The 15,629-nt window shown below is 40.8% G+C and overlaps 1 protein-coding gene across 2 annotated transcripts in view; it reads left to right on the top strand.

The window, feature by feature from the left end:
- Positions 1-15,629, top strand: part of LOC111969993 (immunoglobulin superfamily member 21-like) — a 270,568-nt gene that overhangs the window by 132,329 nt on the left and 122,610 nt on the right. For both annotated transcript variants that reach the window (XM_023996456.2, XM_023996455.2), the window contains exon 3: positions 10,454-10,575. In XM_023996456.2, the coding sequence (XP_023852224.1) occupies positions 10,454-10,575 (122 nt within the window). The remainder of the gene's footprint in view (positions 1-10,453; positions 10,576-15,629) is intronic.

The raw sequence follows: 15,629 nt of genomic DNA, 5'->3' as shown, positions 1-15,629 counted from the left end.
TTACATCTAATTTAAAGCACAAGTCTCTTAGGTGTGCACTTAGCTGTCAGAGAATATCCCCAAAGCGCCAAAGCTCTTCAGTCAACACCACAAGACAAAAAGATAAACAGTGGAACATCAGATTAGACGTGTGGTGAAAATTTGAAAAATGTAACTATTTAACATTGAATGACGATTTTTGTTTCATAATTAAGTACTGCACTAAGTTCAACGGGGGATGCAAAGTCAACCTGAAAACGTGCATTACTAGTAAATAATGTGTACCACTGTCTGCTTCCTCAATTTAACTCAAGAATGTCTTATTAAACATGAAAAAGGGCCTACGACACATTAGGGATTAGAAAGTTGATGTATTTAAGCATGAAATGAGCCCCTGTGCTGAACACATTGCAGATTGATTAATATTTCCCCCAACCCAGGAAGTATCCATATTCAGTGGTTGCARTGGGAATGTGAAGGAGGATTGGTCCAAATATTTTTTGTTAATCCCTAGGTAACCTGCCTGACACCTCATCACAATTTAATAAAAACAAAATTCCTCCACTGGATTACTAATAAACTTCCCATATGGGGAGGCAATGCTGCCTTTTAATAGGTGGAACCCAAAATAGCTACAACAGATTAAATTCATCATTGATTTGGAAATTGTATATAAAATATATAATTTTACCATGCAGTAATGAATTATAGGCAGGATTTAGTTTTTTAATCTGCAGGTTAACATTGAAGAGCTGAAATTGTTATTTAGTCATTGGTATAAAAGTAACGAAGTGTTAATTGAGCGTACAAGATGGTGCCGTACTGTATGGCTGCCGTCTTGAGAGCTCCGACCCATTTTTGTGTGATTATTTTGGCATTTATCTTTACTATTTCTGCACAAAATGTATTCGCTATCATTTCTTATGATCCCCCCAAAAACTTTTGAACATCATATCGGCACTTACTAACCTCAATTTCGACTTCTACTTCGATTAATCTGCCCTGAGCTCTTTATGTACCTCCGATCCAATCTTCGGGTTACCCAAGAGAAAACGTTGACGAAAAAGAGGCAAGAGGTCGGGCATCCTGTTGAGACTAAGCCGAAGGGGAAACCAGCCACTACTTCCCTCCATTCTATTGACCAATAGTCACTGGATGACCTCCAATCGCAGATTTGCTTTTACAGCTGCACCGTTGAGAGCATCCTGACTGGTTGTTTTAATGTCTGGTATGGGAGCTGCACCACCCATGACCGGAATGTTTTGAATGAARTGTGTAAAACGGTGGGTTAAGAATCAACATGTCAGACCAGAGAGACATTTAGCTGCAGCTCATGTCGAAAGTGGTTCGAACTCAATCTCAACATGAGGTAGAGACGATAACGTCACGTCCCAGACAATCACTCGTATGGCTGATTAGCTGTCCTAAGTAAAGTATCTAGAAAAGAGAATTTATGCGGGACCATTCTACTACTCTTCAAACCATCATATTCTACTACTCTCATCACCCCACTGAGAACCATCGATACGTCTGGCTAGCCAATCTTCAAAGAATCATCTTCCATAGCGAGTGGAAGCAGAGTGAGCACTGTAGTTCTGTTCAGGACTACACGACGGATTGCCGGATGCCAGGCGACGGAAGAGGAGAGCACCAGTAGAATAAACGGGTCGGGACCACTTTTGGACAATCAGAGCATTACAAGTGTGCCACGGAAAGGTCCAACCAAGCCCCTTTCTAAGAAGGCTTGGTTCTGACAGAGATACCTGGCAAACCAAGGCATTTACATGTAAACATGATTTCTTACTCCAATCGGGCGGCGGTTTGTGTGCAATGTATATGATTACTGTGAGATTAGCTTCTAAATATACCAAAGTATTCTCTCTCGCCCTCTKTCTCCTTTGTAACAAGCTGCCATGTTCTGTCAGTCCGCTAGGGACCTGTTTTAATGTATTAAGTGTGTATGTTTCTCCTGTGTTACCATTTAGTTAGTTAGTAAATAAATAATTAAACCCATGTGTAGTACTGAATCATAAGTAAGGCTGGGGGGTTTGTAGATGCAGGAGGTTACGACTGTTCAGAATGATGATACGATACGAGGTTATGATTAATACATTGACTGTTTTATAGATYTGATAGGTAAGATGGTAGCTCTTTAACAASCGCTCTCATGGTYCCCCAWATTCCTAATSAGTCAATTGTTACATTATTAATTTAATCGGGTAACAATTTAACATAGCTGATTAGATAAATACAGTCATCAGATTAATGAAAGTAAAGTCACAACAGTTATCTATATTATTATTATTATCACTGCATTGTTGGGAAAGAGCTCTCAAGGTAAGAGTTTCATTGTACTGTTTTACACCTGTTGTGTCCTGTGCACTTGGTGAATAAACTTTAAAACTAGAAACACGTTAAATACATAAGCATTACAATGAAGTATAGAACTGTGCAAACTAAGCAAACCTTTTTTAAACACCAAATCTGTTTCAGTCCTTTGTTCAGCCAACCTGCTCTTTTTCCATGCAATGAATAACACCATCTTAATATTGTGCTACCATCAGTTGCAGATGGGAAATGTAGCTATCTAGAGTGCATAAGGAATAGAGGGGGGTGGATAGGAACTGCATAGCTCCAAAATATATGCAGACTTGTCATGTCCACAGTGCCCCGATGTCTTTTAAACCATCTGTATTCCAGCTCGCACGCCTTTGTGAGCCCGCACCCATCTGCAGTGGTAGGAGGAAAATAGGAGAAATTGTATATATAGACCTGAATAAAAGCTCATTGCTGAGATTAGGCTTGCAAAAGGAGGGTATATTACTAGAAACGTTCTAAGTCTAACAGTAAACTACCAGAAATTGCAAGGAATATATGGAATTTTACTGGATTACATCTAGTGTCCTTTTTGGGCACTACAGATTATCACAGGTGTCAATTAATATCTCTGGCCCTCTCTGTGGCCTTCTTACATGTAAAATATATATATTTTTAATTTAATAAGGTGACTTTCAAAAAACAAATTGAATGACAAAGCTGTTAAACATTATCCTAAATATAAACCATCAATTTAGTGAATACCATTGGTAGATTTCAGAATAAATATTTTTTACAAACTTTTAGTTATGTTACTATGTCAATATGTCTTTGTTGTAAATGTTTTGGGGCCAAACTGGTGGTAGTTGTGAAAAAATGCAATAGTTGGACGAGTTGCAGAGTTAATAGAAAATAATGCCATTGTTAATTAGATGCTTTTTTCATTAATTAGGCCATTTTCTTTTGAACCATATGGTTTATCTACTAGAAACTCATGGACAACATGAACACAGATAGTATATAAAAAAGGTATACTGCGCATATATTAATATATATATATGTTTTATCATTAAAGTATAATTTACCAAAATTACCATAGATTGCCATAGATTACCTGTTACTTTAGTAAATTACTGGTAGTTTTGCAAGCCTTGCTGTGATACTTAGTTCAACTTAAATTGCTCCAGACTTCATGTAAGCCCAGTGTGGAACGTGCTGACTTCATGTAATGTTCGTCTTGCGGAGAGAGATTGGACCAAGGCGCAGCGGGTGATGAAGACATGAATGAATTTATTTAACAAGACGTAAACGAACACTAACACGAAAATATACTTGAAAAATTACAAAACGACGTAGACAGACCTGAACTTGAGCACTTACATAAACACGAAGAACGCACAAACAGGAACAGACTACACAAACGAAACAGTCCCATGTGGTAACACATACAGACACGAGATACAATCACCCACAAACAAACAGTGAGAACATCCTACCTTAATATGGTTCTCAATCAGAGGAAATGTCAAACACCTGCCTCTAATTGAGAACCATATCAGGCAACCCATTTAAACAAACATAGAAACACATAACATAGAATGCCCACCCCAACTCACGCCCTGACCAACTAAACACATACAAAAATAAGAGAAAACAGGTCAGGAACGTGACACTTCATAAGTCTAGTCCTCTGGTGACATTGCTGCTGTACGTGGAGATGAGAGAGAGAAGACGTCCACTGGATGTCTGATGATTAATTCCAAATTAGAGGAAGGTGTGAGTGTGTAGTCCTGGGTTCACTTAATTAGTGCTCATTGATTAAACAGATTAAAGTGGTAATATGTAACTTTTTTGGAGACRCGACCAAATTCWCATAGAAATGTGAGTTATAGATCTATCATTCTACTTGAAAGCAAGTATAAGAAGCGGTAGATCTGTTCTATGTGAGCGACTTCTCTGCTTCCGGTTCTTAAGTTTTGTTTTTGAGACTTTTACTTTCGGTTTTGTACACCAGCTTCAAACAGTTGAAACAATATTTTTTGGATATAGAAAAATATTTCACAGTGGGTTAGATGGTACAATGATTCTCTACATTATACTAGTTTATCTTGTCACATAAACTGATATTAGGCTAACTATTAGAGTTTTAGCAGCCAGGAAATGGCAGAGCGATATCTGCTTAGTTCAACTTTAAGGACAAGTGCACAAAATTATGTTTTCACTTTGCCATGAAGCTGCATTTCATTATCCACCTGTCCTTGATCATCCCCTTTGTTTTCAGATAGAAGCACTGTATTACACAACATATCATTCACTTCTGCAGTTATGTAAAGCTTTCTTGTTTTTCCACTTTAATGTTATTATTTGTGACCTACTGGTGCTGCTTAATATGTGCTGTTTATAAGAGTTGCTGAGGCATTTGTAAAAATCCTTGGTCTAACTTGGTTCCCCAAGGACAGAAATTCATAATAATGTGATGTTAGTAATGCACCAAGGCTACATTTTTGGTCCGCTAAGTAGCACCAAGTCCTGTATTACTCACTGTATTAGCAGCAGTTTACTGTATTTATTCAACCCTCTCTTTACGAAATACTTGGGATGGCAGAGTTGACTTTTTGATGTGGGAGCTATTTGGAACTCAMTTTGTGTTGGGTGCCTTCCGTTCTACAGCTAAAGCACTGTTACTGCCAACTTTGGCTCGGATTTCATTTAAAAACAAAATGCTGTTTCTAGAGTGAGGGGTAGGGTTCATATTGTTCTTGCTCTGGTCCAACTCTCTTTTTGTCAGGGGGTTAAGTAGAGAGTCATGGCACAGGCATAATATCTGATCCAGACCAGCAGTCTCCTTCAGGTCTGGTTTGCGTTGATCTCATTGCACGCTAAATATCTGGCCACAGTCAGGCTGTCTCCCTCTCACTGAAAACATTAATAACCACTTCTCAATTGCTTTGTCTAATGGCTGTAGATGGGCACTTTTAGTAGGCCCTTGTGCATTGTTTTTCAACCTGCATGTCATTCCCTGAAATAGGTTGGTTGACCTTCACGCTGCTTCCCCAAGCCTACCTCTGCCTCGCCCACACATGGTCGCAAACAAGGCTTGGTCCTCCCTGTTCATGACACAGATTCATGAAGCCACAGCTTTAATCCCTGCATGCCAATCTGCCAAACCAAGCCTTGGGCAATCACAAGCCAGTTCTCCTCTGTTATATTGGGATGAAAATGAGTGATAGCATGCAGAGAGAATGTGACATAGATAACAGGCGAGCAAAAATATCCACCACGCTGATAGTCATCTCTGGCTGGTGTATTTGCTCACACTAAGGGATCCCAAGCAATCACGCTCATGTTTATTTACATTGCATTGAAAAACGTCAGTTGCAGTCGTTGGCTATATATGAAATAAAGGACCGCAATGTGCATCAGATTCCCTGTTGCTTTCTGGTTCAGACATAAAAGTAAAACTCCCCTTTCTTAGTTCACGTGTGGCATGACTGAACTACCGCACCACTAAAGCCTCTTTATCTGTCAAAGCACAGGCCATCTTTGTCAGAATGATAGAGTAGGGTCACCAACATCTATGTGAATGGAAGAATGTGTGCGTCATCTATGAAAAACATGGTTTAATTAGCATATTTTCCTTCCTGCGGGGAGCAMAGACCGAGAGATGGAGGGAGGAGAGGAGGTAAGTAGGAGCGGAGCGTGCCATCTGTTCCGTGAAATCCCCTTAAACAGGTTGTGTGACACTCAGGGCCCAGCAGGAGGCCACCGGCAGCAGACAGTCCAGTACATCTACAGGTTAACAGGGTGGAGCACTAACTAGGCTGGATGACTGTACAGCTGCACAATGTTTACTTACAGGATTCATTACCCAGCACCACATGTACTGAGTAAAACATTGCAGCACACCCCATCTTAACAGGATCAGTGGACAACCCACTGCAGCATTCTGTGTTGACAGCTGTCACCACTGACTGCCATTAAGGTGAAGCTCTTCTGCTTTGTATAAGTGAAATGTTTAATCATTATCGCTGTGCCTTTACAAATTATTTCAGAGAATATAGCATGTATTGTTATACTGGTTGTTTTCTTTGTTTAGTGTAGCTTCCCATTTAGGCCTCCTTTGAGGCCTKAGTTGAACAGCTAAATGGAGCTCAAGAGTTGTTATGACTGCTCTGTGTCTTATCCCCATTCATTATTCACAACAAACAGCCGATTGATCCAGAAGCTACTATTGCTCCGCCTCCCTGTAGATTTAAAAATACCAAGTGAGAATTTTTGTAAAAATAKAATTTCATGTGAAATGTTCCCAGAAAGTAAGTGATCCTTTCCATCTATACTTTCAGCGCACACCTAAGCTATAGTAACAGCAGTAGAGGAGACTGCATGGTCACAGATAGAACAATGAGACAGATTATTCACCAGATGTATAAATGTGAAGCATCCACTTGGCATTTCCACTCACTACCAGTGAGAGGAAGCTCTCTGGCTGGCAGTGGGAGAAGATGGAACGAGATGGATTTTGGCCGACATTCTGCAAATATTCTCATCGATGGAACATTTGATCTGAATACAGTTTTCTGTTCCCAAAACTATAATCTGTTATGAACAGAGTGGACTACGTTTTGTAGACTTTACCCTTTAAAAAAATTGCATTGCACAAGCGAATTAAGTTATTGCACACGCACACTTCACAGAGGAGGTGTTTCCTAATGGAAATATGCAGATGTATGCTAGAACGCACAAAAAGGATCTCGCTAGCTTGTGCTTGGCTCTGCCCACCTCCTTGCTTCTTCTGCCCACTATGACTCATTTGTTCCCATTGGAAATGACAGGCTGTGGTCTATCTTGGTTTAGTTATGAAAGTCTTTGGCATGGTTGTGATGTGAAAGAATGCCAGAATGACCTGAAGTGGTCTGGTTTATACTCCTCAAGATAGACGGCAGTGTTACTGTAGCTAGTTCGCTGTATTCTCTCCTGTGACTGATGATTCAGCTGCAGCCTATAAATAAGCATATCTCTGATGAGCTGAGGAGAAGGGGTTAACCCRAGAGACCTGGGCCTCCCTCGCCTGACCTCAATAATGGAGCAGCATCATAACATCAGGGAGCACAGCAGAGAGAGCAGGTAGGATATGGTTCACTCTCCATCTGGAGAGATCACTGCACTATCATATCTCTAGGTCACTGTAGGACCCTTTGTAGCACTCTCTACTGTGTGTTCCCAAACCTCAACCACTGTCAGCTACCCCCCTGTCTTTTCCCCTCTCCCCGTTTGGTCCCTTGGTCATTCCTGGTCACAGAGAGAGGAAGAGAAGTGGCGTGCCCACCCATGCCTGTCTTTTATATATCCAGATGGCAGAGGTGTTGGGATAGGCCTTGATGCCTTTGTTCGTGCCTCTGTAAATCATGACCTGGAATCAGCAAAGCAGCTGAAGGAAAGCTTTGCTTCCTCAAACAGTGTTTTTCTACCATCAAAGAGTGCTCATCTACCTCTCGCKTTCACCCCTCACTCTTGCACAGCATTTTTCTGTCTCCAAATGTCTCTTTCTCTCACTCTCTCTCACTCACCCCACAAAGCTGTCCCTTCTCTGGGAACAGGGTCTGTCCACTGATGAGTCCATTGTGTGAGACAGGTGTTGTTTTGTCTATTGGATTAGATGGACTGTGAAAAGAGAGAGGGGCTGAAAATGTAAATTTTACACACCTCTGTACAGTACTTCAGGGCCCAGAGAGCATTATCATTAGGCTTTTTGAAAGCCTCATATGACTCAGCACCAGGGACAGTGTTGCTGTAGTACTGGGAGTGCAGCGAGTCTGTTCCTATAAGGGAGTTGAAATGTTGCCATGATACATTCATACAGGCCCTGGCCTTGTGCACTTGTCTATTGTTGAAGCACATACTGTAGAATAAAGCTTATCTTGCACTTTCTGACTAAGCACGTTTATGCTAATTATTCAGGTGTGTACAATACACCCTTCTATGTTATGAATGCTGTATTTGTCATTGACCTGAACTTGTCATTGAACTTGCTAAATAATTGTCATTAAACTCTGCTAAATGTCATATTATTATATGATAGCTAACTTTTATATCTCAAACTAACCACATTTCCCTGAGTTTAACTTACCATCGTCATGTTTCTGTCCACTCACAGAACGGATATATTTGTGTTCAGTTGCACAGAGCACATATACTTTTTCCATGCTTTGTTGTACAGTGATGTCAGACAGAAATGGATCTTACAGTATTTCTACAATCGCTACAATCCAGGCACAGAGCAGGTTGGTGGGAAAGCACCATTTTCCAACATGGCTCTGCTTTTAACGGCAGACCTTTTGCTGTTGCCTCTCCCTGTAAACCTCAGAATGATGCCACTTTGCCGGTGTGCCTCTACATCACTGAATTGACATTTAAAAGAGGAACAGATGGCTATAATAATCGTGGGGCCTTGAGTGTGGTGCCAAAGCATTCATTAGGAAAAGGAAGGAAATTCTGTTTGTGGCCAAGCCAAGTGAACACTTTTTACCTGTGGAGGGTTATGGTCCCTAGCCCCACCAGTGGGTCCTGGTGACTTTCACTGATTACACCTCCCTGCAATTCATCTTCCATAGCAATGAACATGTGATGTCACCCACCCCACTGGTCACACACTGGTCGAATAAACATTGTTTCCATYTCATTTCAATGAAATGATGTTGAACCAACGTGGCACAGATGTTGAATTAAGGTTAGAGTTAGGTTCTGAACAGGCTCCTGAACAGATTCTATCACCATGCCATAAGATTGCTAAATAGCTAACTAAATAGCTAACAGAATGGCTACATGGACTATCTGAGTTGCCTTTGCATTTTCTTCTTATTTTTGTCTCTATGCACACTCACACTGCCCTACACACTACACACACTGATACTCCAACACACAAACACTCACACCATCGTTTGCTTACACACACACATAATAAGCACATACATTTATACTGAGTCTACACACACCCACTCAGATACAATCATCATATACGCTGCTGCTAGCAAGACAGCCATTTCACTATGCTTGTACATGTGACATTAAAACTTGAACTGACGTCTGTGCCCAGTGGGACATTTGTTACAAGAGAGAAAAGTAAATGTAATCCACTAATGCCACCTACATGCGTGTAACATGCGTGTAACTGTTCTGCATACCCTAAAACCCACCCACAGTATTTGTTGTTCCAGCACGTTTACCTCTCAGCACTACTACCTCTGTGTACCCCATCATTTAGCAACAGCCTGAGGTATTTAGCTCCCTTCCCTAGAGGCAGAGATGTGATGAGTTGTCCCACAGACATTTATGGGGCACCGGGAATTATTCACTCAAATAAAGTAATTACCCAGTACTGTCCCCTCGTGAGGTGTTGTGTACATTATGCAGGAACTAATCACATAGGCCTTATTTACCTCTGAGGGGATTGGATTAGGAAGCGGGCGATGGCATTTTCAGTGGCGAAGGGAAGAAAGATCCCTAGCCCACCAACAATTTCCTCCTTCAAAGCGGCATTAGCGGCTCCATTAAAATCCTGTCACCCTTTTTCTTTACGTCTGTCTGTGGCGCTGAYGAGAAGAGAAATCAGTCATTCAAATGCTAAGTGACTTCCTCTCCCCTGTGAATATTAGAAAGGAGAGTATTGCTCCATCATTTACCATGCAGCCCACAAAAAAAGGAGAAGTGGATGCAAAATAAGACTATGGTGTTTTGAATATATCCCCACCTTCGCAATATCTCGTCACAAGCCAATACCTCCGACTCCTTGACACCTACAGAACGCTGCAGAGCATCACTCTTTATTAAGACTCGGCTGTATACATGGGCACGTACCTAAAGCTATATAAGTGAGTGTCACACTGATTTCATATGTTGGCAGTTTTCAGAATTAGCTTGAAAGGCTCTTCCTCACTCCCCCTTTAAGATAGAAAAAAACATCTAATCATGGCATTAAATGGATAAATTAGATAATTGATGGCCTGGGTACTAAGTTTGCTTCTGAGCAAAGTTTTATAATATATTTAACTGGAGAAGAACACAGGTTTATGCATAGGGTAGGTCTGTGGGTATAGAAATATCTGTTCCATGTATTATAAACCATATTATTTTATTAATTCTTTCTCTTTTCACTTGACAGGTCACAGACGGGGGCACCATTAAGCAGAAAATCTTCACCTACGATGCTATGTTTAATACCAATTACTCTCATATGGAGGACTACCGCAAACGGGAAGACCTTGTCTACCAATCTACAGTCCGGTAAGCATCACAACCAATTACTGTTAGTTTGGCCCTTACAGTTTATCATGAGAGTGCATGCTGAACTCTGAACAATTAGTTGTTTTGAATGTTTTTTTWAACGTTTTTCCTTGAAAACATGTTTGTTTACTAGCCTACCTGTTTAATTTGCGACACGGTCAGCCTCAGTTGCTGGGACCGCTTCTATCTGTCCCAGGATACTGCCAAACCCTAAAGTCTGAAGAGCTGCTGCTTGGTGAAGCAGCTAGCCTAGTTGCTAGCTATCAAGCTAGCCAGGTTTCCTTGACAGTTTGAACACAGCCCGTGACGCGGTTAGCCCTTGTGGCTGGGACCGCGGACAATCCAGGGCTTGTGGCTGTTTAAATCCCTGCTGTCTGTTGCTGTTTCCATCGGCCATTGCTACCATCATGCAACCGAAAGTTAAAGTAGGTTGGAGTAATGGAGAGGACAGTGTTTCYCTATCACAGGTGCATGATCTTTTAAATAAACAAAAAGATGTCTACAAGCAGTTGTTACAGCAACAGGAAAATAGCTTCAAGTGCCTTGTCCAAATACTGGTGGACTCAACTACCAAAATAATGGATGATCTGATCAGAAATGTCCAAGACCACAAGAACCGTTTGCAGTTCTCCCAGGGAGAGGTGGATGTCCTGAAAGAGACTTGCAGCACGATGACAACAAACTGTAAGTCCACGCAAGATGACATCAGCACTGTCTGTTAATCATTATTACAGATGACTGGGAAAACAGCAGTGGTGTAAGTAAAAGCACTTTAAAACACTACTTAAGTAGTTTTMGGGGGGATTTTTGACWACTTTTACTTTTACTTTACTACATTCCTAAAGAAGATAATGCACTTTTTACTTCATACATTTTCCCTGATACCCAAAAGTACTCGTTACATTAGCAGGATATGAAAAGGGTCCAAATCACGCAATTTTCAAGAGAACACCCTGGTGTGCCCCTGGCTATCCGTAAATGTAAAACAACTTAAGATTGTACCGTCTGGTTTGGTTAATATAAGGATTTTTAAATTATTTATACTTTTACTTTTGATAATTAAGTATATATTACCAAATACATTTACTTTTGATACTTAAGTATATTTCAAAACCACATACTTTTAGACTTTTACTCACGCTGTTCCATAGACCTTTAAACCTAATATTGCGGTGATAATTAATGGCTGCAGTAATTTTTGTTTGTTTTTGCTGTTGTCCAAATAACATTTTATAGTTTATAAATTGTGTAGAAATGCAGTATGCCTTACCCAAGATTTAGCTATGGTACTGCTGTGAAGCGTTGCTAGTTCCTTCCTACTGTACCATCTGCTGCGGGTGATACTGGGCCTGGATGTGATGACCCCAATGGAGGGTCAACACATCATCGTCTTGGCAGGAAGAGGGAGGGGATAGGAAGTGGCGAGGCTCTACTCAGCCAATCAGCTGCTCAGGATGTACATTCCAGTGTTGAACTCTAACTGAACAGCTGGCCAGACCAATCGTTATTCCCACCACAGAGCTGCATATTTTCCAGGTAGTGTGGTTCACTTTAGGCAAAGCTTGGGGCAGCACTACTGCATGGAGGCCTATGCTGCATGCATCACACCTCCTTCACCACCCTCCTTCCCCTCACACACATGCTGTACATATACAGTCCTGCCGATGCCAGAATAAAGAGCCCTGCTGTTTATCCATGAGCAAGTTTTACGGAGTGCGAGAGGGATGGAGCGTTAGAAATCATCTGGCTCTTGTTGGGTAGATTACACGTTTGAGGAGTSCTGGAGACTGTCTTCCTTTACACCTTAGGCCTCAACAATATGGCTGGCATCTGCTCCCCTCCTTCTCCCTCTCCCTCTCTTCCCTGTCTTGCTTTCTCCCCACTTGCTTTCCTTCCCTCCTTCCCTCTCTCATATTGGCACTCATTCTTTGTATAAAGGAGTAATAGAAGCCCACACTGCATCGGTCTATTACCTTTTCTCTGTAATGTGTGTTTGACCCATGCTGATTTTAATGCAATTTTTAGTCTTTCCCTGTCATTATTCCAATAACTTTCTACCTCTCTCCTTCCCTGCCTTTCATTTGCTCCCCATCTCATTCCTTTCCTCTTTCTTCTCACTCTTTCATCACTCCTTAGTTGAATTTTTTTGAGAGCCATTTTGGATTATTTATTTTTTACCCCCTTTTCTCCACAATTTCATGATAACCAATTGTTTGATCAGTCATGGAAATAAAAGTGCTGAAACAAAATTGCTTCCATATTTAAAAAGAGGATGGAGAACAAGCCTTGAAGAAAAATAGTTTTATAGTTAGCGTTTATAGTTAGAGTTTTTTGTYCAGGTACAGCCAACTAGTGCAAAAATAGTATTGCGATATTGTCAAAACGATACGGTATATAGTCAAAAATAATATCCCGATATGTAACTGTATCGATTTTTCCCCCATCACTACTCTTTCCTCCACTCCTCCCCTCCCCACTTTTCCCGTCCTCTCTCAAATGTATCCTTTATTTCTGAGCTACTGAGCATTTCCCGAGACGGTACGATACTGTGCTCAGAAAATCCCACAGTACCTTCAGGGGAGTAGTCATCATCGGAATGAACTATTTTACACATGTACTCACACAAGAATACAGACACAACTGTGCACACACACACACACACACACACACACACACACACACACACACACACACACACACACACACACACACACACACACACACACACACTGACGCACTCAGTAGGATTTTAATCGGCAGACCCAGCATGAGAAACAGTTCGACGGTACCTGCTCTGACCTGTCTGTTTGGCGGTGTGTTTAGCCGGTGTTCGTCAAGCAGAGAGGTAAAGGGGGCTACTGCAACAGTCACACAAGACCAGTCAGGAGGAATCTGAACTCTCCCTTATGTATCCCATGCCTTCCTCTATGGCAGAACACAGAGCTCAACAGCAGAGAGGGATGCAGAACATAATCTCCCATTTCCACCTGAGAGGGGTAAATCTTCTCTTCAAAGCCCTGGCATTCTGCCAAATCCAACTGTATGACCACAAATGAGAGCTGTAATATTGTGAATTTTACAGAAAGCCCTAGATTCTCTGTCTATATTACTGGTGTAGATTCATAAACAGAAAGGGAGGTCCCAGCTAGAATGTTCTGAAAACCATATGTTTTTTAGAGCTGGGTGAGAGCGCGGTTAATTATTTATTTAACCTTTATTCCTATGGTGTTTTTGTATACAARCTTCCCACAGCTTTCTGGGAAAGTTCAGGATAGTTGCTTAGCTTTGGAACATTCTCAACACATTTAAGGAACTTGCCAAATATATATTTATTTTCTTGATATTTAATTACTTTTCATTCATGATTATGATTCATTTCAATTTTGGTAATGTTTTAGGAACGTTATCCAACTGATTTGACATTGGAAATGTTATCAAATAGTTCAGAGAACGTCAAGAAACTATATTTTTCTGTTGGAATTTCAGTACTTCAGCCTAACGCTTCCCACAGGTTTCCTTATGGTTCTATTCAAAATAATTTCCACAAATTGTTCCAAGAATGTTAAAAACAACATTCTGTGGGAATTCCAGTACTTCAGCATAATGTTTCCTACAGGTTTCCTCATGGTTCTGTTTAAAGTCATGTTCTCCGAACATTATGAAAAATGTCAATAAAGACCACAAGAAAACATTAGTATCGTTCAAAGAACGTAATAAGAATGTTATTTAAAAACATATGGATTCCATTCTCAGCGTTGACAAAACTCTCTCTGGTTAGCTGACAACATCACAAAAACAATGCACGCACTTCAATGGGGCAGAAGTCTGTGTGTTGTTGTGATTCTGGATGGCCAGATAGCTAGCAACAATGACAAGAAGCTACCATGTGAGGAATCGTAGGTGGCTCGTTTCAGCTCAATGCATCTTGTTATTGATACAATGTCTTGTTTTGAGGTGTTTGACTGATGTTACAGCTATGCTAAAAAATTGCTAGCTAGGTAACCAACAACTGTAACAATGTATTTGAGATACAACAAGTACTCATTGTCACGGATTGCCRGCTCATTAGGCATGATTAGGCCGGCAAATGAACAATTATGGCGTCAGATTGACGAGGGCAGCATTTTCTGAGGTAAACTGACCAAGATGCACCTCCAACAACAACATATAATACCTCACATAATTCTGCCCAAAAACAATTACAATTTCTCTCAACCAGTGGCATATGGGATTTTAGGTGAGCGCTGATCCCACCCTGTGATTAACTTGGTCAAGTGGGCACTGTTAATGCTCCTATGGTAGAGGAGCAATATATTTTGCTTGTCCATTACTAGCGCCCCTCTCCAGGGTCCTGCTAGAGAGACACATCGCTGCGGTGCTCTACCAACATTCCGTCCAAAAAAGAATCTAACATAAATCATGTAGCAGATATAGGATTTGGTAGAAAGTATGTGGCTTTTTGTGTAGCCTACAGGTTGGAGATAAAATGTATGACTATGTAATGAAACACTTTTTACATCATGCAGGTTTCTCCAGTCAAATAAAAAATGTGCTGTCATGTTAACAAACAACATATCCTAAAACAGGACAGGTCCGTGTAAAATGGACAATATGGAATGGACAATCACAACTGTTGTCCAGGAGTTTCACCTCATTGTCATAATCAGTGGTTTCAAGTTTGTATCAGTAKATTTTTTGACAAGTTGATCATGGCGAATAAGAAAATACTTCTGCATTTCCCACTCTGTAAACACATTGCAAACAGGCTCAACTCATGATAAAGTTGGGTAGCTGATATTCAGAGCTTAAATAGCCAAATTGATTATTCACAGAAATCAGGACTAATAAAGCCAATAAAATGGGCTGTTTTACAAATGGTGGACCTACCATATGGATGGGTATTCATAAAATTCCATTGTGGCCACCATAGTAGGCTACACGCCAAGAAGCACGAGCAGGCATCTTTTGGACGTATTTATTTGGTGCAGTCCAGACCGGCCTTGGTTTCCACATACACAGACATTGCTTTTTGGTCCAGTCTGGACAAATTCTGA

This window comes from Salvelinus sp. IW2-2015, linkage group LG11 (genome assembly GCF_002910315.2).
Source record: "Salvelinus sp. IW2-2015 linkage group LG11, ASM291031v2, whole genome shotgun sequence".
NCBI classification, from domain to species: domain Eukaryota; kingdom Metazoa; phylum Chordata; class Actinopteri; order Salmoniformes; family Salmonidae; genus Salvelinus; species Salvelinus sp. IW2-2015.
Note: the sequence above shows the minus strand (reverse complement) of the source record. Positions and strands in the feature narration are given on the sequence as shown.